A 24,927-nucleotide genomic window follows, 5' to 3' on the forward strand; every position below is an offset into this window, starting at 1 on the left:
CATATAGGATGACTTTTTTTTTTTTTTTGGTTTCGACTTTCGAAGTTCATTTATTCTTTTGGCAGAGAAATAAGAACATTAAGCTCCCAACAGCGAATTACAGTTAACGGCTACTCTAAGGAGCATTTGGTTCTCCGTGATGTATCGACCAGTATCAGGTGTACCGGCCGGTATAAAAAAAAAAGCTTTTTTTTTTTTTTTTTGTTTTTTAATTTTTTTGTAAGGGCAGAATAGTAACTTATTTTCATTAACTTATTAATATTATTTATTTTCTTAACATGCAATGAACAATTAAGCTTTCTATTATATATATATATATATATATATTTTTTTTTTTTTTCTTTTAATTGATACTAAAGTCTAAAACCATGAATAATTTGTTTTGAATTGAGGTAATGTTTTATGGTAAACTTTTATATTTATTATAATACACACACACACATATATATATATATATATATTTATATTTATAAATATAAAAAATAATGGTAAACTTGAAACGGTACACAGGTATTGACTAGTACCGAAATATATCGTTCATTAAGCAAATCAGGAGTGAAGAGGGGAAATTTCAACCCTACTTATCCTTGAAAATGATGCTACCCTGTTAAAAACTTTTGAGAACAATTTTATTAGTGTCCCAAACATTTTTCCAATTCATACAATCTTAATTATTTCTCCAATGTGCTAACTGTTTGTTTTGATTTTTTTAATTGTCTCATTTCTAGAAAACATATTCTGTACAACTTATTCGTTTTCCTATTTTTGGTTGTGATCCATAAAAAGAGTCAAATTCCCTTTTTTTTTTTTTTTTTTTTTTTGTTTACTTTACTTCACAGTATAAAATCTCTAATATTTCTTATAACTCCCAATAATTATAGAATAAAAACTTTCATTTATGAAAATGGACACATATGGGATAACAATTTTTTTTCTTGTTGCCATTTAGGAGCCTCAAATGCGAAAATATCCCTTTATTAATAGTCTAGTAAGCAAAAAATTAAGGTTCCATTTATTTCCGAGTAAAATATTTTAAAATTTCAAGGAAAACTTGTATTTTCGTTGCTTGGTTTGTTCTTTAAGAATTAGACTTTAGATTAAACCAATTACACATAGGTGACAATAACACCTAAAGAAATTTGGCGACACCATATACTTTATTCCCTCTCAATATGCGATCACAACCCCGCCCCCTGCCCCAGTACGGTTAGCATAAATGAATTAGGTAGCACTCTCTATAGAGAGAAACCAAATAGAGAAAAATCAAGACTTTGTCATCAGACAGATTGGACCCAATGTGGACAACAGTAATGAAGGTGGGGATCTTCTCATTTATGCCTAACTATCAAACCAAAATGCCGGAGAAGAAACCTCACCTGCCAAATGAATTTCCTCCATCCATATCTTATAATTCTATTTCTAAGACCTCCACGACTAATTCTATATTTATTTTTACAACTATCTTATAAATTGTACTTACACATAAACTAATTACCTCTTTTTTTTTTTTCATTACTTACAATCAGCCACATTAATAGTTGTGAAAATAGACTCTTTCTTTTTTTCTTTTTTTCTTTTTTCATTACTTACAATCAGCCATATTAATAGTTGTGAAAATAAATGTAGAATTTGTTGTAGTCCAAGAATTTTCCTTAAATCAAAAAGTCTAACATCCACAATGATGGGAAGCAATTCTCAGGCATAAGCGCCATGCCCGTAGTGACAATTTGAGGATCGCTTAGACACAATGTACGACAAGATCTCCCAGAACCCACCGTTACTATGCAAAGGCGCCGCAGGCAAAAGAACATGGAGCATATTCAGAGTCCCCAAGAGACTAGTTGATATCAATGACCACTTTTATGAACCCAACTCCGTCTCCATTGGTCCCTACCATCGTGGCAAGCCTCACTTCCAGATGATCGAGGAGCACAAGTGGCGGTACCTCGTTTCCTTGCTCAATAGGACACAAACCATAGACAAACTTAAAACCATAGACCACTACGTGAAAAGCATACGCCCATTTGAAACAGAAGCCAGAGAGTGTTATTCTGAGACCATCAACCTCAGCTCCAATTAATGAGTTCGTAGAAATAATTGTTGTTGATGGATGTTTTATACTGGAGTTGTTCTGCAAGGTTGACGATCCCAAAAAGGCGTGATCCCAATGACCTTATCTTCAAGGTGGCCTGGATTTTACCGTTTATCTTCAGAGACTTTCTCCGACTTGAAAATCAAATTCCATATTTCATTTTGGAAAAATTGTTTAGGTAACAAGATTGCCTGACGAGGAGTCTGGTCCATCCTTGTCCTTGCTCGCTTTGCGATTCTTTAAATATATAATGCAAAGACGCGACGATATCATACAGAGTCACCATGATCTCAAAGGCCTGCATTTGCTTGACATGGTTCGCTCGAGCTTTTTCCCACCCGATCAGCAAGAATGTCCAAAACGAGTCAACAATGCACCAACCCATATAATCCACAGCGTCTCGAACCTACGCCGTTTGGGGATTAGGCTAAATCCAATCGAGGCGGACAGTTTCTTGGTTGTGAAATTCAAGCACGGTGTGATTGAGATCCCAAATATTGCAATTGACGATTACACCACATCCTTCTTGGTTAATTGTGTGGCATTCGAGCAATGCCACAATAGTTGCTCTAAGCACATTACGACTTACGCTACATTTTTGGACTGTCTTGTCAAAACGGCTAAGGATGTGGAGTATCTATATAACCGCAATATAATTGAAGTACGCCATCTGTACATGGGCCGAGGTTGCGCGATTCCTTAACAATTTGGGGAGGGACATTGAGTTTGACATTGATATGTGTTATTTGTCGAAGTTGTTCAATTATGTGCACCACTATTATCAGAATAGTTGGCATGCAAAGTGGGAGAGGTTTAAGTATACGTATTTTGATGCCCCCTGGTCTTTTATTGCTGCACTGGCTGTCCTTGTGTTCTTACTCCTTAAGTCTACGCAGACTTATTTCGAAGTCTCAACTTATTATGTGAAACTTTCTAAGGTGTAACAGTCTCCTTTTCTCTCTACACGTTAAACCATATATAGTTATCACTTTTTTTTTTAGAGGATAACTGATTTGTAGAAGCATAAAAGTTTTGTAATTCTGCCAAGAGTAAACTCTACGCTTGCGCTGAGAGGCAAGCATGAAGTGGGAATGTTAAGACAGTCTATATAAAATGCTAGTGTGTGTATGGGATTTTATTTATTACTTCGGAATGTTCTGGTTGGTTTGAATGTGTAAATTATAAACATTAGAAAGTGTTAACAAGCAATTCATTTAACTATAGTTTCAGCTCAAAAAGTAATTTCATTATAAATTTACCCCATAATAAATATTCTAAGAAATCAATTCCACAAAAACAATAATTTTAATCCATAAAAAAACTATGGAACGCAAACCCTAAACTACAAAACCACCCCTTGCATATATATATATATATATATATATATATATATATAAAAGCAAACAATAAATTAAAACTAAGTTGTCGATAAATAATTTTATGATTTGATTAATTATAAAAATTACCTTATTTTAATGTTATTTTATTGTATGCAATTAGTAATTAGTACCCAAAATTTTGCTAATATTTTGAATTAATTTTAATTTTTTTTAAAGTTCAGTCAGAGCATTCACATCAAAGATCTTAAAATTTTTAGCATTTAGTAACTCAAAACACTATTTTATCTATTTTAACATCCCACTGTACCATTCATCCAACAAGACTCTATTTTTTCTTTTTCTCTCTATGTTTTTTCTTTTTCTCTCTCTTCCTATTAGTGTCTCTCTCCTTTGAAGCAGTCCAAACAGTTCACATTCTTCTCAACCCTCAACTAAGCAAACCCACGGCCACACCCACCACTAGCCACCGCCAACCACCACCACCTAAAAAAAAAAAAAAAACCAGCCACTAGAGCAAAACAAACCCAGACCAATAAAGAAAACCCACACCGATCAACCAACCAAGCAAACCCACACCAAAAAAAAAAAAAATACCACAAACGCAACAAACCCACACCGATCAAAGCAAAACAAACCCACATTGAAAAAAAAAAAAAAAAACAAACCCACATCGATCAAACCTACACCGGGAAGAAAAAAAAATCCACAAACCCACACCAAAAAAACAAAACCCACAAATTGGAATCATTGAGATCCACAAACCAAAAACACTATAACCCACAACACAATTGAGAGAATGAAAGAAGAGTGAAAATCTGAGAGTGAGAGAATAGAGAAAATATGAGAGTGAGAGAAGAGAGAAAATCTGAAAATCTGAAAGTGAGAGATGGATTAGGTGCTTCATGGAGGCTTGATTCAGTGGTTCAAGACAATGGGCAAGATGGCTGGGGTGAAAGGGCTGGCGGTGTAGGTGATTGGCGTGGGTGATAGCAGGGGAGAAGAAACAGAAGAGAGAAACAGAGGATACATGTGTGAGAAGAAAGAGAGAAAAAGGAGAGGAACACACTTGAGAGGGATTAAAAAACAATATTTTGCTTGTAACTAGAGATAGTAGCTCACTGTAGCTGAGTGTCAAATTTTTTTTTTTTGCATTCGAGAGCTTTGATGTAGAGGGTTTTTTTTGGGGGTTTTGGTACTAAAATAACAATATAGAACTTTTCACACCTTTAGTGCGAATGCTCTCAGTGGGGGCAATAGTTATATATCCCCACTTAAATGTATGTGGCTTGGCCCCTTAATGCGATCATAGGGAAAGGTAATGGAATCAATATTGCATGGAATGTGCTTAGTACACTAAAAAAATGTTGGGTTAAGATAGCTTGACCCCAGTTAATTATTCAATTACCCAAGTTGATTAAATAAGTTTAATTGCATGCAAAATGTGAAGGCACTAACAAATCATCAAAAATACTAAGTGCAGTGGAAAATAAATTAAACACGGTGATTTGTTGACAAATGGGGAAAATCTCGCAAGGCAAAAACCCCACTGGGTGATTTTAAGGTCACTACTCCCAAGAATCCACTAATCAACAATCAAGCGGTTACAAGTATAAGGAATCTTACCAACTACCCTGGCCTATCCCTAAATACTAACCTACAATTGAACCTTTGCTCCAATATCCAATTGGACTTGATCTTGTTGTAACCTTCTTTCCTTTGATGCACAAATCTTCAATTTGTGACTAACGCTTTGCACAGATCCCAGTACATAATTAACTCCAGCAACTTAAACAAATGTTGTTGGCTGCAAAATTTTTCACTTCATCATCAACAATAAAAATCAGGAAGCACTTGGTTACAAAACCCTATGGTATATAAACACAGTAGCTTCACACAGAGAAAATAAATATCTTGGTCTTTGTGTCTGTATATGACGGTTTTTTAAAATAAGCCTTATATATGTTTAGGGTTATGAGAAAAGAAACCCTAAACAAATACTTAAGCGTGGGCTGAATTTCAAATTTGGAAAATTGAAAATCGTAAATCTCGATAGATCGAGTTGCTTTCAAGCTACCTATTGAGCTTCACATTAAGTCTCGATAACAAACATCTGTCGAGCTATCTGTCGAGATTTAATGAACAACTTTTCTTCACTTGTTTTGTGGAGCAATCTTCATGTCTTTAATACTTGACTTGAACAACATGTTTCTTAAAGTACTAAACCCATCTTAGATCTATCAAATTACAAGTAAAGTGCATTTTGTCAAAGAATTAGCCAATTACAATAAAATATGACCCTAATAAAAAAGGTTTTCAATTTTTGGCTTTTTACAGTGGAGTGTTGGACCATCAAACCCAGTTTTGACGGTCAAAATATTTGTATTGAAAGATTCTCATAATGATTTTTAAAATGCACTAACAGACCAGTGTGAAATGATTACAAGGGGAGAGGGGGAGGGTGTTTGAATCAACAAGCATGTGGTTGATGCAGTCAAGCACTCGTGCACCCAGCTACATTGTTAGTAAAAAAAAAAAAAAAACTATGTACACAACGTTCTTTATATAATTTGGTGAGTTGATAAATCATGATTAGTGAATGAAAAAGTGCAAATATATATATATATATATATAATCTAAACTTGTGAAGTTAACAAATTGTGATAGATGAATAAAAAAGTGATAGTAGTAATCGGTCCATATTGTTATCTATCACTACAATCACAGTTTATTGCTGAAAAGATAATGCAACGTGTTGCATTACTCTACAAAATATGTTGGAAGCTTTAAAAAAAAATTTTAATATTTTCAAACGAAATCCATTTCGTTGTAAAATGTTTTCAGGAAAATGAAAAAGTGCAAATATATATAATCTAAACTTGTGAAGTTAACAAATTGTGATAGATGAATAAAAAAGTGATAGTAGTAATCGGTCCATATTGTTATCTATCACTACAATCACAGTTTATTGCTGAAAAGATAATGCAACGTGTTGCATTACTCTACAAAATATGTGGGAAGCTTTAACAAAATATTTTAATATTTTCAAACGAAATCCATTTCGTTGTAAAATGTTTTCAGGAAAATATTATCAGTAATTTTTTTTTTTATGTTTATTTCATTGTAAAATTTTGTTAAACATTTAAAAAAAATTTATAGTAAATTATTTTACAAAAATACGTCATGGCATTTCCCCTCATTTGGTGGTTGAACCGCCAATACAGTGGCTAGAGCCGCCAATGGTGGCTGGAAACACCGGTTTTGGTGGTTTATGTTTAAATTATTTTTCTAATAGACCAAACGCCTGAAAAAGTTTTGATAAAAAATGTTTTCAAAACAGGCGAAACAAACTAAGTTGTGGTATTGTTATCCATCAAATAAGATCTGACTTCGTCCACACTTTATACAGGTAGTTATTTGTCAAATGTCTGACATTTGAACTTTGAAATATATAGCAAAGCAAGGCTGGCCACCGAAACAAAAAACGAACTTCCTGATTCTTTTTTCAACGCAAACTCAAAGCTGATTTCCAAATATTACTTCAACTTTATGCACTCTTAAACCAAAAAAAACTCCTCGAGAAATCATTGTTCTAAGCTTCAACAATTTTCTCAACCCTACTAGATCAATGTAAATGGTTTGGAATATCAACTCAACCTCTGCTTATGGTCGATCTGGTCGGGCATCGAGGAAGCTAGAGCGTTTTAAAGTTCGGACAGTATATGTAGGAGGGGTTGTCAAGGAGGAACCCAATTAAGTGAAAATGTATATGGATTGAGGCTAACAATTATTTTAACTTGTACAGAGAGATTCTTTGATTCTTTCGAAAATTGACCTAATTTTCTTAGTCACGAATACTCTAGTTAGTATTGATGATACAAAACTTGTAGCATGTAGATGTAGTTAATGATGCTGCCAGAATCAAAAGATGGTGCAAATTCAATGTATAATGCATAAGGATCAATTTCCACTACAAAAAAAAGGGTCTATAGCTGTGTTTAAAAAACGCGGCTATAGACCCCAAAAACGCGACTATAGGGTAGAGCCGCGTTTCCTATAGCCGCGTTTACAAACGTGGCCTAAGCAGTGCAGCAATAGGCTTATAGCCGCATTTTTGTAACTGCGGCTAAAGGTCTGCCCTGTAGCCGCATTTCTTAACCGTGCCTATAGGCTGAGACCTATAGCCATGTTTTAAAATAAGAAAAACGCAGCTACTGGTTACTTATAGTTGCGTTTTTGAAAAACGCAGCTATAAGTCCACCTTAAAAAATTATTCGATCGGACCTATAGCTGCGTTTTTTAAAACGCGGCTATAGCTTATCTTTAGCTGCGTTTTAAGTTAGCTATGGTGGCGTTTTTTCAAAACGCGGCTATAGGTCAGCCTCAAATTCAAAATTATTCAATTGGACCTATAGCTGCGTTTTTATAACCGCGTTTTTTGTAGTGTTCATATTATACCATTGGCCATTTGGTCAATTTCTTATTTGTTACAATGATACCTCTCGTAGTTAACTGCGGCCTGTTAAACCCACTTGAAATTCGAAAATGAATCACCGAAGATGTTACAACTCTTGGCATATCCATGTTTTTGTGAGATAGAATTTTAACTTATGGACTGACTATTTATTATTAGACCAAGATTCTAATTAATTTTCGATGTATATTGGTTTCGAACCCTATATCTCTTATTTTCAAGAAGGAATTTTACTAATTGAGCTTACTGTAGTCTCAGGTGAATGATTATTGTTTGGTTTATTAGGAACTTGTTAGATTCATATTTTTATATAATTGGCATATCCTATGACAAAGTGCACTTTATTTGTATTTGGGTAAATCTAAATAGGTTTAAGATGATCATTACAAGTGGTTACATTGAAGACATGACAATTACTCAAGAACTGCTCAAGAAAAACTGAACCTGCAGGCCTCAATACTTCCTCGATACCTGTTGATCTATCGAGATTTATTGAAGCTTGATACTTGTCTTAATACCTTTCGATCTATCAAACTTACGAGATTTTTGATATAGCTTGCAACATTCTAATCTTAAAAGGCTATTTGTTTATGGGTTTGTATAATCCTTATAGGACTAGGAAAGCCCAAAGTTTGTGTAAACCTAATTGAAATAGGAGAGCCTATTTAAAAGACCCATTAAACTCCTATTTAAATAAGGAGGTGGAGAAAGAAAACCCTAACCCTAGAGAGCTTCATAAGGTTTTCTTTTTGAAACCCTAGCCTCCTCCTACAAAAGAAATAATTCTTGCAGCGTTTCTTGTACGACTTCGGGTTCTGTAACCAAGCAAATTCTATAGCATCAACATTGAAGATCTTATTGGTGTTTCCATGTGAAGCTGTTGTAAATCAACTACAACAATCAAAGAGTTGCTATGGAGTTAGTTACATATTGGGATTTGTGCAAAATGGTTAGTCATAGATTGGAGATTTGTGCATCAAGGGAAAGAACTCTACTACAAGATCAAGTCCAATTGAGTATTGAAGCAAATGTTCAACTATAGGTTGGTATTTTGGGATAGTTCACAGCAGTAGTAAGATTTCTTATACTTGTAACCGCTAAATTGTTGATTAGTGAGTTCTTGGGAGAGGTTTTCCCCATTTGTTAACAAATCACCGTGTCTAATTTATTTTCTGCTGCATATAGTATTTTTGGTGTTTTGTTGGTGCGTCTACGATTTGCATGCAATTTAATCTAATTAATCAACTTGGGTAATTGAATTAATTAACCAGGGTTAAGCTATCTTAACCTAACAAGTGGTATCAGAGTCGGTACACTCTTATTAGGTTTTAATCTTTGTCATGTGATCCATTGACCCTTGTTGTTATGAATTGTGGGCAATCCCTTATTATTCCTCATTTATTTGATCGTATTAACTATGCATACTGGAAAGTACGCATGTGAGCCTTTTTGCAGTCTTTAGATGAGAAAGTCTGGGATGATGAGAAAGTAGGTTGAACTAAACCTGAAGATCCACCAACATTGTGGGATGATGCCAAGATCAAAGCTGCAAACTTTAACAGCAAAGCTCTAAATGTCCTGTTTAGAGTTGTGACCAACTAGGAATTCAAGAAGATCTCCTCCACTAACAATGCAAATGAAGTATGGACTATTCTTCAGAATACCTATGAAGGCACAAAAGTTATTAAAAACTCCAAAATCCAAAGGCTTACTACCAGCTTTGAGGATAAGGATGGATGATGATGAGTCATTCGATGAATTCTATGTCAAGCTCAAGGACATAGTGAATTTAGCTTTTAATCTTGGAGAACAGATTCCAGAGCTCAAGATTGTTAGAAAGATTCTTAGATCTCTTCCAAAAAGATTTCATGCCAAGATCATTGCCATAGAAGAATCAAACGATCTTGACTCTATACCTTTGATAGAACTGATTGGGAATTTGCAAATCTATGAACTAGGTTTAGTAAGGGTTGGCAAGGGTAGCAAAAGCAAGAACATGGCTTTGAAGGTCAAGAATGACGATAATGATGAATCGTTTGAAAATAAGGACACCAAGTTCAAATCATATATCACCAGACAATTCAAGAAGTTCATCAAGAATGCGAATGTCAAGGAAAGTGACAAGGATTGTAAACAATCTGGATTTTCTCATTTCAAGTCCCATGATAAAGGCAAGAGAGAATTCAAGGATGCTGGTCAAAGCAACAATGTTCCTACTGGGCCAAAGTGCTACTGATGTCAAGGATATGGACGCATGAAGCAAGAATGTCCTACATATCTCAAATCCATTGGCAAGAGCAAAGCCCTAACTGCCACCTTGAGCGATACAGAACAAGAGGCAGACTTTGATGACAGTGATCAAGAGGGAATAGTGAGTGCCTTCACAGCTATCGTTGAGTTTCCTAAGGAAATAGTAGAACTAATTGATGAGGAAGAAGAGCCGATGGAATCAAAATTTAAGAAGATGGATGAACAAGATGACATTCACATTTCCTACTCTAAGTTGTACAAAGTCTCCGAGAAGCATGAGAAGCTTTACAGGTTAGCTACAAGGAAGCATGAGATGCTTTACAGGTTAGGTTCATATTTTTATGTAATTGGCATATCCTATGACAAAATGCACTTTACATATATTTGAGTAAATCTAAGTAGTTTCAAGATGATCATTACAAGTGATTACATTGAAAACATGAAGATTACTCAAGAACTGCTCAAGAAAAGCTGAATATGTAAGTCTCGATACCACATCAATACCTATCCAGATTTATTAAAGCTCGATACTTGTCTCGATACCACTTGATCTATCGAGCTTACGGGATTTTTGATATAGCCTGCAACAATTTAGTTCTAAAAGGCTATTTGTTTATGGATTTGTATAATCCTTAAAGGACTAGGAAAACCCAAGGTTTGTGTAAACTTAATTGGAACAGGAGAGCCTATTTAAAAGGCCTATTAAGCTCCTATTAAAATAAGGAGGTGGAGAAAGAAAACCATAACCCTAGAAAGCTTCATAAGGTTTTCTTTTTGAAACTCTAGCCTCCTCCTATAGAAGAAAGAGTTTTTACTGCGTTTTTTATACGCCTTTGGGTTCTGTAACCAAGCAAATTCTCTAGCACCAATATTGAAGATCTTATTGGTGTTTCTATGTGAAGTGGTTGCAAATCAACTACAACAATCAAAGGGTTGCTGTGGAGTTAGTCACGTATTGGGATTCGTACAAAAGGTTTAGTCACAGATTGGAGATTTGTGCATCAAGGGAAAGAAGGCTATTACAAGATCAAGTACAATTGGATATTGGAGCAAAGGTTCAACTATAGGTTGATATTTCGAGATAGGCCAGGGTAGTGGTAAGATTCCTTATACTTGTAACCGCTTGATTGTTGATTAGTAGATTCTTGGGAGTGGTGATCTTAAAATCACCCGGTGGGGTTTTTTTATTGCGAGAGATTTTCTCCATTTATTAACAAATCACCATGTCTAATTTATTTTTCGCTACATTTATTATTTTTGGTGAATATCGGAGCTACATTTAGAACTAAACCATAATTTGAATATTAGAGCTACCCGTCAGTGTGTATGAATACCTCAGAACATAGGATCCTATTTAGACCCTGAACTTCGACAAGGTTGATGTTCAGCCTAGTGTGCTTAGAAACTGCAATAACAAGCCAAGAAACAACAGTTAGAGAAACCCATCATAAAATTTGGCAAGTTAAAAAAAATAAAAATAAAAATAAAAATAATAAAAAAAGAGTGGGGGTGGGGGGGAATTGCAAAGATAAAGCTTTGGGGTTACCAACCTGCCCTCCGAGGGGAAGTTGGGCAAGTGAGCTCGTCGGCAAGCTAATTCCTACTCACCTTTATGAATTCCCTTTGGGAATTCTTGTTAGAGTCCGGTAGGCATGAAATTAGCCTTATTTAGGGGTCCCAGACTTTGAGGTAGTAGCTGTTCTTGAGGCCACAACAACTATAGAGGAAATTTATGTCATGGTGGGTGAGTCTTAGGTTGTAGAGCCTATTTGATCGGCTAACACAGCCGACCACCCTATAAAAGTCGGAAAGACACTGGTCGAGGCTGAGCCCGTAAAACCTAAGAGTTCCTAATAACAATGGATCTAATAGGAACCTAACCCCACCTTCTAGGATGGCCATTAAGGGGACGAAAATCACCCTCGGCATTCTCTCGTCCTCTATATCCCCCTACAGACAGTACTTAACGAACATGTCTTGGGGAATATTGTATTTGACCTTAAAGGCCTCTATAACGGCCACAGTATTAACTAAATGGGCAAACCCCATTAATGGAAAAGAAAGGGAATGGAGAAAAAAAAAAGGGGAGGGTTAGAAGAGTTACAAAGAATGGGGGGTGTTCTCAAGAAAGAGGACACTCTCGGGAAGAAGGAGGCTTAGGACTTGGGAGACTCTAGAATGAAAGTTGAGAGTGAGAAATGAAACAGAAAAAATGAACCAGAGAAACCCATGCACTATTTATAGGAAAGGAGTAATTAATGCTTTGGGCATGAAATTACCAACCGTTCCTACCTTTTGATCCACGCGCACCTCGGTAATTGAATGGTCTGGTGATCCTAACCGTTGATCCTGATAGCTGGCCCAGTGCATGCAAGAATGGCAGGCTATCAAATTCGACGTATTTATTACTTGACATTTGGCATCCTCGAGAGGCAACGGTTACATCAAGCACGATCTCCTACGTACCGAGGATACGACCACAATCTCATTCCCATTATATGGAAATGGGATCGTGGGGGGCTATTATGCGGATCGAGAACAGAAAACTGGCCCTGAACTGCAGCTCCACTCATTGGATAGTCTCGGCCTATCTGAGCAGATAGCCTCGGTGCATCTTAGCCCACTAGTCGAACTGAGTGGAGTTGGCCGAACACATGAGCCAAGCACCCCAGGACATGCCATGATCAAGAGATAAAGCCTTGGGGGAATTTTCCCTCCAAGAAATAACTAGCGTCAGGCACGAGTTACTGGAGGGTCATATCAACAGTAGAAAGTAGGTCCCCTCTGACTAGTGATATGATACGGAGGGATCCACTGACATAGAGAATATCCTCTCATCATGATGACCCCATTGAGGGATGGGTATAAATAGAGAAGGAGATGTAAGAAAAAGGGGTTGGAAGATCTGGGAAGGGAGAGAGACACGAGGGTAGTGAGGAGAAATACATTCTGGGAAAAAGGCAATTATGTTTGGATTTCAGGGAGGGAGCTCGGCTGCCTAGTAGTCATCTCGACTGAGCCAAAAACCAAAGAGTTAGATGCCAAAGTAACATCTAAACTCCATAAGTAACCTGAATAAACACTTGTTGGACCTCCCATTATGGAATAAGCCTAACCTAGAGTACATGCAAATTGGGGGTTCTGGCCCAAAAGCTCAAGGTTGTTGGGAAAGGACTACCACAATCATCATTTTAAAATTTGCATGTATTCCAAAAGCAAGCTATAGCAAATGATAGGTGTCATTAAGTGAGAGTAGGGGATGCTAAAATGAATACCAAAACAAAAGAAGAAGAACTAAAACATTAATTTTCTAAGAAAGATGTTGAACAATAGTATTAGTGTATCACATTTAGATATATTGATATCTTCGATCAATAATTGTTCTTGAATTTTTTAGTCCAATTAAGGGATTTTCTAGAATCAACAACCCATACATATCCTGCTTTGGGTTCACAATAATAGGTCAAACTTAGGTACAGTACATTATCTCTATTTGAATTCAGACACTTAGGTTTTTTTTTTTTTTAAATTTAATTATTTCTGGAAATGATAAATTATTCTTATTTTATTGGTCAATGCAACTAAGTGTTTAAATTTAATTAAGAAATTTAATGTACAAGATTTAAAATACTGTACCTAAGTTTTAGCCCACAATAATATATTCCTTTGTCCTAAATTCTTAGTCATCTATTGTATTTATTTTTTATGCATAATTTATTGATAACATATTTATTAGTTTTTTATTTTATAAAAAATTTTGCAAGCATAGAGGATATAAGAAGAAAATGTAATCTAATGTTAAATTTATCAAAATTCACATTCAATAAAAATATATTAAATGAAATTATAGTTTTAGACTACAACCAAGTTTGTTACTCTTTCTATAAAATGGTTCTCTTTAAAAGTCAATTATATGATATTTATAAATTTACTAACTTACCTCATTATAATTTATTAAAAAATACAATACCTCTCTTTTATTATAGTTTAAATTAAGTATGGTAATTTTAGAAACTTGTACCCCCTTATTTGAAAGACAATATATTATATGCTCTCTTAAAAAGTTCACTTTTCTAAACTGGCCAACGAAACGAAAGAAAGTACAATTATAAAATCGTAAAAATATAATCACTGAGGGCTTTCCGTTTGAGAAATAAGCTGTGAAACTGAATCATGTAATTCTCCTTGCTTAAACTCACTCTCTCTCTCATTTATTTTTTTATTTTTTATTTTTTTATTTTTTGCTGGATAATTGTTTATTCAGGGGATCGAACCCCCAAGCTCCCCCCAAGCTTGTGGTTACTTGAGGAACCGGGTACCACTTGGGCAACTAGGCCCGGTGGTCTCTCTCATTTATTTTGACATGGTATTAAAGCTACTTTTCTATCGCCCTAGCTTCACTACAGATTCTTAAGTAACCCATCGCCAAGTATCGCTTAGCTCAACCATTGATTGCCATTGTCTAGCCAATAATTGCCATTGGCAGCGACTATTTTTCTTCAAACAAGGCACTTTCCCATGTTGAGGAGGTTCACACTACCGCTTCTGTTCCTCCTTCACGATTTCAGCCAATTGTATGGTCTTAACCTTGAAGCGCTCAAGCTTGTGTCTTAATTCTTCCATTGATCCTTGCTGACAACCTCTCATTGCACCTGAATTAGTCTTCAAATCTTTTGCGAAACTGGTTGGAGCTTTGATATGATCCAAATTCAATTGGCTTTGTAGACTCACAGGAAGTCTATCATAAATCTCTAAGATGCCTCTACATAGCTCCTCTACAGCTTCTTGTATCTTTCCTTCATGTTGATCTTTTTCTTCTGCTGTTGTTGATGGCGGTGCCACAGGAACTTGACTATGATCAAAATATTGCGGCATAGCCATGTGGTCCTCGTTGCTCATATTGTATGTGGTAATAGGTTCTGAGGGTTGAGGCATTTGCAAAGACTGCGAGTCATGAATATTTTGTGGAGAGCTAATATTGTAGCTACCTATTGGTCTTGTGGGTTGAGGAAATTGAACCACCCCAGAATTCATTTTGTGACTTTGCACGGCTACGTAGCCTATGGTTGAGAAGATACTGTAACAACTCTCTGGATTTCAAAGATGTGGTTTGGTGGATTCTTTTGCTAAGTAGGAGTTAATGAAGGTGAACTTTGTGTGTTGAAGGAAAATGGAAGACGAGTCAGGCAAAATTTTTCTGGTCATAATAAGGAAGTGGCCTCGGATTATATATGCAGGAAAGATAGCCCAGTATGGAAAAAACAAAAATGTGAAGCAAAAGCTAAAGCTGATGGTGTATTGTTATGGTATTCATTCAGAAGACCCACTTCATTTTCCAAAATTCTCTAGCAAACAAAAGTATAGTCCAATTTTCAACGCTTACTCATCAAAAAAAAAAAAAAAAAAAATTCAACGCTTACAAGACAGTTTTGACTTTTAAATTAGTACACCTGTACACGCATTGAAGAAACTGTCATAGGTCTGCAACTTGCTTTCAACTTTAATTTGATATGATCTTGTCTGTTTTTATCCATGAATGTGCCGATGAAACTTCGTAATATTGTTAAATATTAAATTCGTTAACAATCTTATAAAATAGATAAAAAGTTAAAAATATAAACTTTTAAATACTTTTTATTTTTTGCCCACATTATTTTATTTATATCTATACACACAAAGATTTTCATAGTCCAATTCCAATATTTGAAAACAAAACATTTTAGTATTGTAATAGTTGAACTAATAATAAAATTCACCATCTATATTTATTTATATATATATATACTTTTTTTTTTTTTGTAATTGACCTATTATCTATTATTTAAACTAATTTTTGTAAAGGATCAGTCTAATTTTATGAGGCACAATATGAGATAGTATAAAGGATATAACAGGTTTTAATTCACTGTACTAATTAGAATTTGAAAACATTCTGGCACGTTCTACTACAACAAAAACAACAATTAATCTTAATCCCAATTTTTTAAGTTGAACTATGAATCCTAAACAATTTGAGCAAGGCCGAGCACATATAATATTTTTTTTTACTATTCTACTCTATTTGAAGTAGTATTCTCTATTACTTCCTTAATTGAATGATTTTTTTTTTTTTTTACTACTACTAATATTACTTTTTGGTCTTCTTCTATATATATATATATACATATATATATATATATATATTACATTTCCTAACTTTAATCAACTTACCTTTTTGAATATATATTACTATAAGTTTTTTTTTTTTTTTAACTTTCTCCCCTCTTCTTGTGTGTGTTAAAAATATTTATGGCACGTTTGGTATATTGTAATAATTATTACATGGAAATAGGAATAAGTATTACAAGGAATACATTAAGTTAAAATGTAATAAGTATTACCATTCATTAGTTTAGTGACCATTTAGGAATAAAATTCTGAATATACATCCACAATTTAGTAGAGTATAAAAAAAATGTGTAATTAAATCATTTTTAAGTCAAATTTCCTAAAATACACTTATTTTAGGGTGTTCAAAATAGAGCTAATAATTAACAACAAAGAAAATTTATTTTCTTTCCTTTTGAAGATGTGACAACTAATGGCTTTTTAGGAAATTTTTTTAAAAAGTTATTACATAAAGTGAAGGAATAGATTCAGTATTTTTGATAAAGAATAGTTATTCCTCATTTTGAAGAATAACTATTCATAAGGAATAATAAAACATAACCAAATAACCAAATAGTTATGCTATAAGAATATTTATTACATTACAGTGTCTATTATAGTTGTGCCTTAATATTCTCGAAAAAAAATTACACTTTTTTTAGTGATGCATTAATTAATGGCTTTCCTGTAAATATCACTAAACCATTTCAATCAACTCTTTTTCATCTTTTTATTTTTTATTTTTTTATTTTTTGGGTAAATATTACTTAACCACGTTCAAGGCACACTCTTTTTCATCTTTGCGTCAAATAGGATAGTGACCCTAATCTTTAAACTAATTTTCTCATTTTAAATCCTATCATTTTGTATATTTTTTATTAATCCATCATAATATTCTTATTTCAACTACATATTTTATTTATTTATAAATATGTTATTTTTTAACCATCCAATATTCAATAATATAGAATTTAAACAGTCTTACAGCACTCTTGTAAAATGGCTCGAAGGCCCCACTCTATCCATATCCTATAATAAATCCTTTCTTTTCACACAAGCATTGGATGACCTTTCTTTTGTTTTTTTTTTAACACAATAGATGACCTTTCTACTGCATAATCACATGCACGCTTTCTATTTCCTTTTTGTACACAAATAGTCACAACTGCCAGTTTCTCACAACTGCCAGTTTCTATTTCCTTTTTGTACACAAATAGTCACAACTGCCAGTCTAAAAGTCGAGCTAGCCTGAATGAATAATATATGGATGGATCAAACATTGAATATTCAACGGAAATGACTGGAAAATCTCCACCTAATTCAAGGAAACCATCACCCTTACGGTAAGCCGCCAGTGGCATTGATGTGAGTCTGTGGTCATCTATCGGCTTCAAGCTCCTGGTATATATCTCTCTCTTTTCTCTCTTTGTTTAAATGCTGTGAATGATTCAGTCAAAGTAGTGTATATGGTATATACTGCTAGCTTTACTGTACGTTTTTGTTGTATTTTAATAATTTGAAATTGCTTGTGTTTCAAATCGTGGAGAAAAGCTGTAAAAAATTGTGACTGTCAAGTTTTTTTTTTTTTGTTTTTTATATTTTTATATTTTTTGGGGACTGTCAATTTCTTTACCATTTTTTTTTTATTATAACTTTATATAATAATATATTAGTATTAGTATATTACAGTGTTGTTGAGTACCCTTTACTATGCTGTTGCGTGAATGAATAACAATGATGTCAGTTCAAAGTGAATGTATATATATAGCAGTGTTTTGAGATTTTTATTTTTATTTTTTATTGTTTGGTTTTATCTCATTGCATTTAGTAGTTTATACTTAATTATTCATAATTTTTTTTCTTTTTAAATTAGCTAAAATTTGAGTAATTTGTGAAAAAAAATCCACAATCTATTCTTAATGCTGAAACTTTAGATATTGTACACCTTAGAAAGGCTCCAAAATGTGAACTTAAACAATTAGATATTGTTTCTTTAAATGTGATCCTAGATTTCGAAAATATAAAACATGAGATTTTAAGTAATTGTTTAATTGTGAATTTAGAAAAAAAACACTGCTAAAAAATTTCATTTAGAATCAATTATAAATGATTTTAGTACCATGGAAGAACATTAGATACAACTATTTGATCATAAAAGTTTTTTTTTTCTTAAGAATTTTTTTATGTTTAGCTTGGCCCCCTCTAGGAAACAATCCTGGCTCCACCGCTGAGCAAAAAAAAAATAAAATAAAATAAAAGAGGACAAAAAACTCTCTTGTTGTGGGAATGACAATTTGTCAAAAACACATCTTTCCCTTTTCACTTCCATTTTTTCTCAAATTTGAAGAGAACAAGTTTGGTAGGATAAGAGAGAAAATTGCTAAGCCTTACTATTTTTCCTTCTCCCTCCTCTCCCAACCAAACACACTTATTTTTAGTTTTTTCTCGTATTTTCTCTCATTTCTTTTCTATTCTTCTTATTTCATCTCCAACCAAATGACCTTAAGAATTGGCATAAAATCTCATCTAGGACCCCTGAAGGAGCATGATGGTTGAAAGGATCTCGAAAATTGAGTCTAGTATTTTATTTTTCTTGCATTGCATAGCTTTGTGAAAGGATAATCAAAATTAGACTTTGACTACAATCGGGTGTTGTCAGAATACCTTATACATTCTCCACACGTAATTGAATTTCAAAATTCGTGTTTATGGTGTGAGCCATGGTTTGATCTAATCTTGGTTAGCTAGAGGACATTGGAACCTAGGAGCTAGACTTTGATTTAAATCAATTACACATAGGTAACCAAATTCACATCTTAAGAAATCTTAATAATTGTTAAGGGTAATCACTCTATAAGAGAGACAGAGACAGAGAAAGAGAGCAAAAACCAGTTGGACCCAATGTTGACAATACTAATGAAGGTGGGACCTTTTCATCCATCCATACTCTACAATTTCTACTAACATTTATGGTACATGATGTACACCCCCCCCCCCCCCCTTATATTCCCAAAACTTCCAGAAAGTAGAGCCACAACAATTTGAGCTTCACAACCATAATCTAAAAAAACTAAAATCCACGATGGGAAGCAATTCTGTAGATAAAAATTCAAGTCACATAGTGAACATTTGGGAGGTCAACAAGGATCGCCTAGACAAGATGCACGAGAAGATCTCCCAAAACCCAAGGTTACTAAGCAAAGCCGCAGGTAAAAGAACATGTTGCATCTTCAGAGTCCCCAAGAGCTTAATCGACATCAATGGCAACTTGTATCAACCACACATCGTCTCCATCGGCCCCTATCACCGTGGCGAGCCTCACCTACAAATGATCGAGGAGCACAAGTGGAGGTACCTAGGTTCTTTGCTCTCTAAGACCAAAATTATAGGTTTAACCTTAGAGGACTACTTGAAAAGCATACACCCACTTGAAAAAGAAGCTAGAGAGTGTTATTCTGAGACCATTCACCTCAGCTCCAATGAGTTCCTAGAAATGATGGTTGTTGATGGTTGTTTTATATTGGAGTTGTTCCGCAAGGTTGACAATCACATAAGGTGCGATCCCGATGACCCTCTCATCACTATGGCCTGGATATTACCTTTTATCTTCAGAGACTTTCTCAGGCTTGAAAATCAAATTCCATATTTCATTTTGGAACGTTTATTTGAGGTTACAAAATTGCCTCGAGAGGAGTCTGGTCCATCCTTGTCCTTACTCGCTTTGCGATTCTTCAACTACGTAATGCAAAGACAAGACGATATCATAGAGAGTCACCACGATCTTAAAGGCTTGCATTTGCTTGACATGGTTCGCTCAAGTTTTTTCCCACCCGATCAGCTAGAATGTGCAGAACGAGTCAAAACTCCAACCCATATCATCCACTGTGTCTCGAAGCTACGCCGTTCGGGGATTAGGCTGAATCCAATCAAGGCAGACAGTTTCTTGGTTGTGAAATTCAGGCACGGTGTGATTGAGATGCCCACTATAACAATCGATGATTTCATGACTTCTTTCTTGATGAACTGTGTGGCATTCGAGCAATGCCACAATAGTTGCTCTAAGCACATTACGACTTACGCTACATTTTTGGACTGCCTTGTCAACACTTCTAGAGACGTGGAGTACCTTTCTGACCAGAACATAATCGATAATCACTTTGGTAACGAGGCCGAGGTTGCTCGATTCATCAACAATCTGGGCAAGGATGTGGCTTTTGATATTGATATGTGTTATTTGTCGAAGTTGTTCGAGGATGTGCACCACTATTATCGGAATAGTAGGCATGTACAATGGGCGAGCTTCAAGTATACATATTTTGACACCCCATGGTCTTTTATTTCTGCATTGGCTGCCTTTGTGCTCTTAATCCTTACGCTTGCGCAGACTTTCTACACAGTCATAGGTTATGTGAAACCTAATAAGGACTGATAATCAGCCACCTTAATTTTCTCTCCGCAGTTTTAAGAGGATCACGAAGAATTGTAGGAGTGTCAAATTTTTGAAGTTTGTTGTGTAAGTTTTTTTTTTTTTTGATGAGTTGTTGTGTAAGTTTTGAGTTCTTGTAATTGATCCATTTTGCCAGGGGTATGTAAAATGCTAATCTCTGTGTGTATTATTACTAGATTTATTATTATTATCTATATATATATATATATATATATATATATAAAACCAAAGCTTTTGAAGCTCCCACAATTTTCCACATCAGCACAATATTAAAAAATAATAATAATAATAAAACCTTTTTAAAACTGGAACCCAATTCTACCACTATTTTATTTTCCTTTTTTATTTTAGGTTTTATAAACCGGAACCCAATTCTACCACTATTTTCTTTTTCTTTTTTATTTTAGGTTTTATACCCTTTCTCTCTTTTGCCGTTCTCTCTAGCCTCTGCCTCTCTCAATTCTCAAAACCCCTAAACCATATCCTATGGGCATTCTCTCACTCCTTCAGTGGCAAAAAGTGCCAGCCTCCCACCACCGTCATATACCGCCAAAGCCGCTACCAGTGCAGGTATTTTAATTTTTGTTATCTTAGATTTAGGTATTTGGATTTGGTTTGATTTTCTTTAATTTAGGTATTTGGATAGTTGGTTTTGATTAATGTTGAACTCGTGCAAAATCGAAGATATCTGCTTCTTCTTCAACTCTCTCTCAACCTCTCCGTCTTTTCCCTAAAAAACACAACACGAACTGACCTCTGACCTCTGGCCTCTAGGTTATTGGTGTTATATACCATAATTTTATTGGTCTTTATTTGTTTAGGTTGATTGAAATAAATAAAATTTACTGGTAATATGTTATTATGCTATAAATTGTTGTTAATTTTAGTTTTTGCAGTAGGGTTAAAGGTATGGTATTCGTTTAGTTTGGATTTCTTAGCTTTTAGTTTAGCTTTTTTTCTTAGCCTTTCTGAGATTTTTTACCCCAGCTTCATTGATTTCTGTTTTGTATTCTAGAGTTGATTAAATTGTAGTTTTAGCTGCGTTTCTCTTTGTATCTGTAATTGATTGAGTTTGGGTTTGGAACTCTATAACTGAGTTTAGTACTGTGTTTTGACGATAATCAATTTTATTTTTTTTGTGTGGAAACTGAGCTATGGGTTTGAATTTGTTTAGTGGTAGTCTATGGTTGGTCTGCATTTATGCTTGCTTTCAACCAATTTGATGTCAGAATTATGACTTAGGATTTGATCTGCTTTTGTTTACTTCAAATTAATTTACTTTGAAGTTGATTAAATTGTAGTTTTAGAATGGTCTCACCACCCTGTTACCTTGCGATTCAGAAAACCTGTTAAGCAGTCTTCTTTTCGTCTTTCCTTTTTCACTGATTTTTTTTTTTTTTTTTTGCCATTGATTTCAGGATCAGGTACTAAGTTTTTGCCCTTCTGATTGATTTGTCATAGTTCCAAAAATCCCCCTACAAAATTCTCTAAGCAGAAACCAATGGCTGTCTAAGTGGGTATGTATTTCTTATTTGAATTGTGATTGTGGGAATTATTGTTGATTGAAGAGACTGGCAGTAAAGATTGGGTTTCTAGGGTCGTTTTTGAGAAAATTCAAATAAATTTTTTGGTGTGTTTTGTTTGATTTGTTTCATGTGTTTTGACGATAATCAAATTTTTTTTTTTTTAATATGCTTGAAATAGCTGGTCTTCTTTCACTCTCAATAGAATAAATGTATACATATATATATATATATATATATATATATATATTTATAGATGACCCCAACAATCCAGCTTTATGGATCTCCCTTCATTTCTTCTGATGTTTCCAATTCAAGTCTAAAATTCATTGTTCCATGGGTGGTTTGAAGAGCCATGAGAATTAGTAATTAGAGAATATCCTATTCCATGAAGCAGAGTGCTTCTAAGTGGACTCACCTTCTTAGCCATCTATGTGTCAATACCTGGTATTTTCTAAAGCACTTTGTGTTCTGCCACTTTCATTATAAATATGATTACGCTAATGGAATTCTTTGTCATAATAGTTGCTCCACTTCTTTTCAATCCTTAAAAAAAACACCATTATACATATACTTGGGAATTTTCTTTTGTGAATGCATTATTGATTTGAGTAGGTGGTTTTGGGTCAATTTACTATTTTTTGCAAAATGTTTTTGAGTATATGTTGATAAAATTTTCTGTATTGAGCTTTGTTTTCTTTTCTGTATCATAAATTGAAAGATGTATCTTGGAATTAAGTGGTGTGATACGTTATAACCAATAGTAGAATGTCGGGCTTCGTTGTCTTGGGCTACCCCAAAGATGGAACTCTGTGAATTGCATTTGCAACGGATGGTGAAGTCAGCTGTTTTGTAATTCTAGAGGGATTTATTTAGCTTTTTATGTGACAGTTGTTAGTTTCTGTAACTTCAATAGTTTACTGTTGGCTTATTATTTTAATATGTGCTGTTTTAGCTGTGTTTCTTTTGTATCTGTAATTGAGTTTGTGCACACGCTTAGATAAGTCTTAGGTTTGGAACTTTGTAATTGAGTTTAGTAGTGTGTTTTGACAATAATATTTTTTGAAGTGAGTCACATCTTCAATATTTTAAATAGATATTAAAATGGTGATAATCAATTTGAATTTTTTTGTGTGGAAACTGAGCTATGGGTTTGAATTTGTTTGGTGGAAACTGAGAGAGGTGGAGTTATCAACTTGCTTTCATTACACAACACTCCTGATAATCTTAGCGAAATTGGTGTGGAGTACATTGAGGTTAGTTTTTCAGTGTTGTTTAGTTTTCCAAAATTGAATATTATATTGCTCAACAACATTATTTTTGTCTTCAAACACATGAACATATGGATATGCAAGGTATGATGCAGCTGACACATTGATTAGCTAAGATACATTATTAGATAAGATACATTCAAATACTTGCAAGGCTACATGACTATAACTGAAAGTAACTGCATAAAACAAAATGGAATTCTTAAATCAATTAGAGGATTTAGTTTAGGCTTTTGCTTTTAATATCTGGGTTCCTTTGCCTCTATAAATTACTGGTCACTATGGAAAAAATGAGTTAAAGTTAGCTAACAGCAGCAACTATGGTGATGCAGGTGATTGTTTTTTCATTGGATAGAATCATAAAAAAATTTATGCTAATCTATTTAATTCTTGAAGAAAATAACATATATAGGAAGAGTTCTCATTTTTTTTTTTTTTTATGAGGGTAAGCTGCCTGCTCTTACAATCAAATTGTTTGATGATATGAAGGAGATTAAAAAAGAAAAATTTGCACTACACTGCACTGTTTCATTAAAATCTGCACTATACTATACTGTTTCAAACTTTCTGTACTGCACTATTTCTCTTTTATTAATGTTTCTTGGCTGAAAATTGGATTCTTACTGTTTTGCAGGTAGGATTTAGCATTTTGATATTTGGCTTATTTGGTAATACAACTACAAGACAAGGAAAGTCAGGTGTTTACCAATCTTTCCTTTATTCTGTACTATTTATTGGTAATATGTTTGTAGAAAGAATTTGAAATTGGAATATGATTGCATATTTAAGTTTCTTGGTTATCTCAAACTTGGTTTTATGTTTGGGTTAATTGTTTCATCTCAAGATTTCCATTGTTTTAATTACTTCTATGTACAATTTGTATTTTATCAAATAATCATGTTTTTATTTTTATTTTTTTATTTTTTTTAATTCTGAAGTTAGTATGTGAATGCTATATTTTTCTTCAATTAAGAAGAAAAATACAACTAAATGACTATAATCTCAAGTAAGGATGGGAATTCTACTCCATTAAGAAACTTTTTGACTCTTTTGAAGAAATTGACAAAGCAATTTAGCTTGATAAAATGACAGAAGTACGTATTCTTTAATTTAGCAAAATTACAAATATGATATTTAAGATGTATATGTTGTAATACATTCCTCAACCTGTTCTATTGCTAGGCTTACATCAGTGAAACTCGATGTTCAAAGCAATGTGCAACTCACACCAACATCTGTACCCAAGGAAAACAAAAGGGCATATTCAGGGACTGCTACAAAGTAACAAAGGAAGAAGATGCAAAAAACACTTTAAAGTTGTCTTTCAATCTCTAAGATTTTCTATGCACAAGTTGGTTTTAATGGATTTGTGATTTTGGTACTAAA

General features: G+C 34.0%; 1 protein-coding gene, 1 long non-coding RNA gene and 1 pseudogene across 2 annotated transcripts; all 3 read left to right on the forward strand.

Annotated features, from left to right (window-relative positions):
- The first annotated feature begins 1,747 nt into the window (after positions 1-1,747).
- Positions 1,748-3,036, forward strand: LOC115952041 (annotated as a pseudogene).
- A 15,523-nt stretch (positions 3,037-18,559) lies between these two features.
- LOC115952290 (UPF0481 protein At3g47200-like) lies at positions 18,560-20,938 on the forward strand. The gene has a single exon (XM_031069391.1). The coding sequence runs from the start codon at positions 19,383-19,385 to the stop codon at positions 20,727-20,729; it is 1,347 nt and encodes a 448-aa protein (XP_030925251.1). The 5' UTR covers positions 18,560-19,382; the 3' UTR covers positions 20,730-20,938.
- A 2,484-nt stretch (positions 20,939-23,422) lies between these two features.
- On the forward strand, positions 23,423-24,927 carry LOC115951248. Its single transcript, XR_004083258.1, has 3 exons — positions 23,423-23,526; positions 24,176-24,239; positions 24,724-24,927. It is a non-coding gene; the product is annotated as an uncharacterized LOC115951248 (long non-coding RNA).

This window comes from Quercus lobata, chromosome 7, assembly GCF_001633185.2.
Source record: "Quercus lobata isolate SW786 chromosome 7, ValleyOak3.0 Primary Assembly, whole genome shotgun sequence".
Lineage (NCBI taxonomy): Eukaryota > Viridiplantae > Streptophyta > Magnoliopsida > Fagales > Fagaceae > Quercus > Quercus lobata.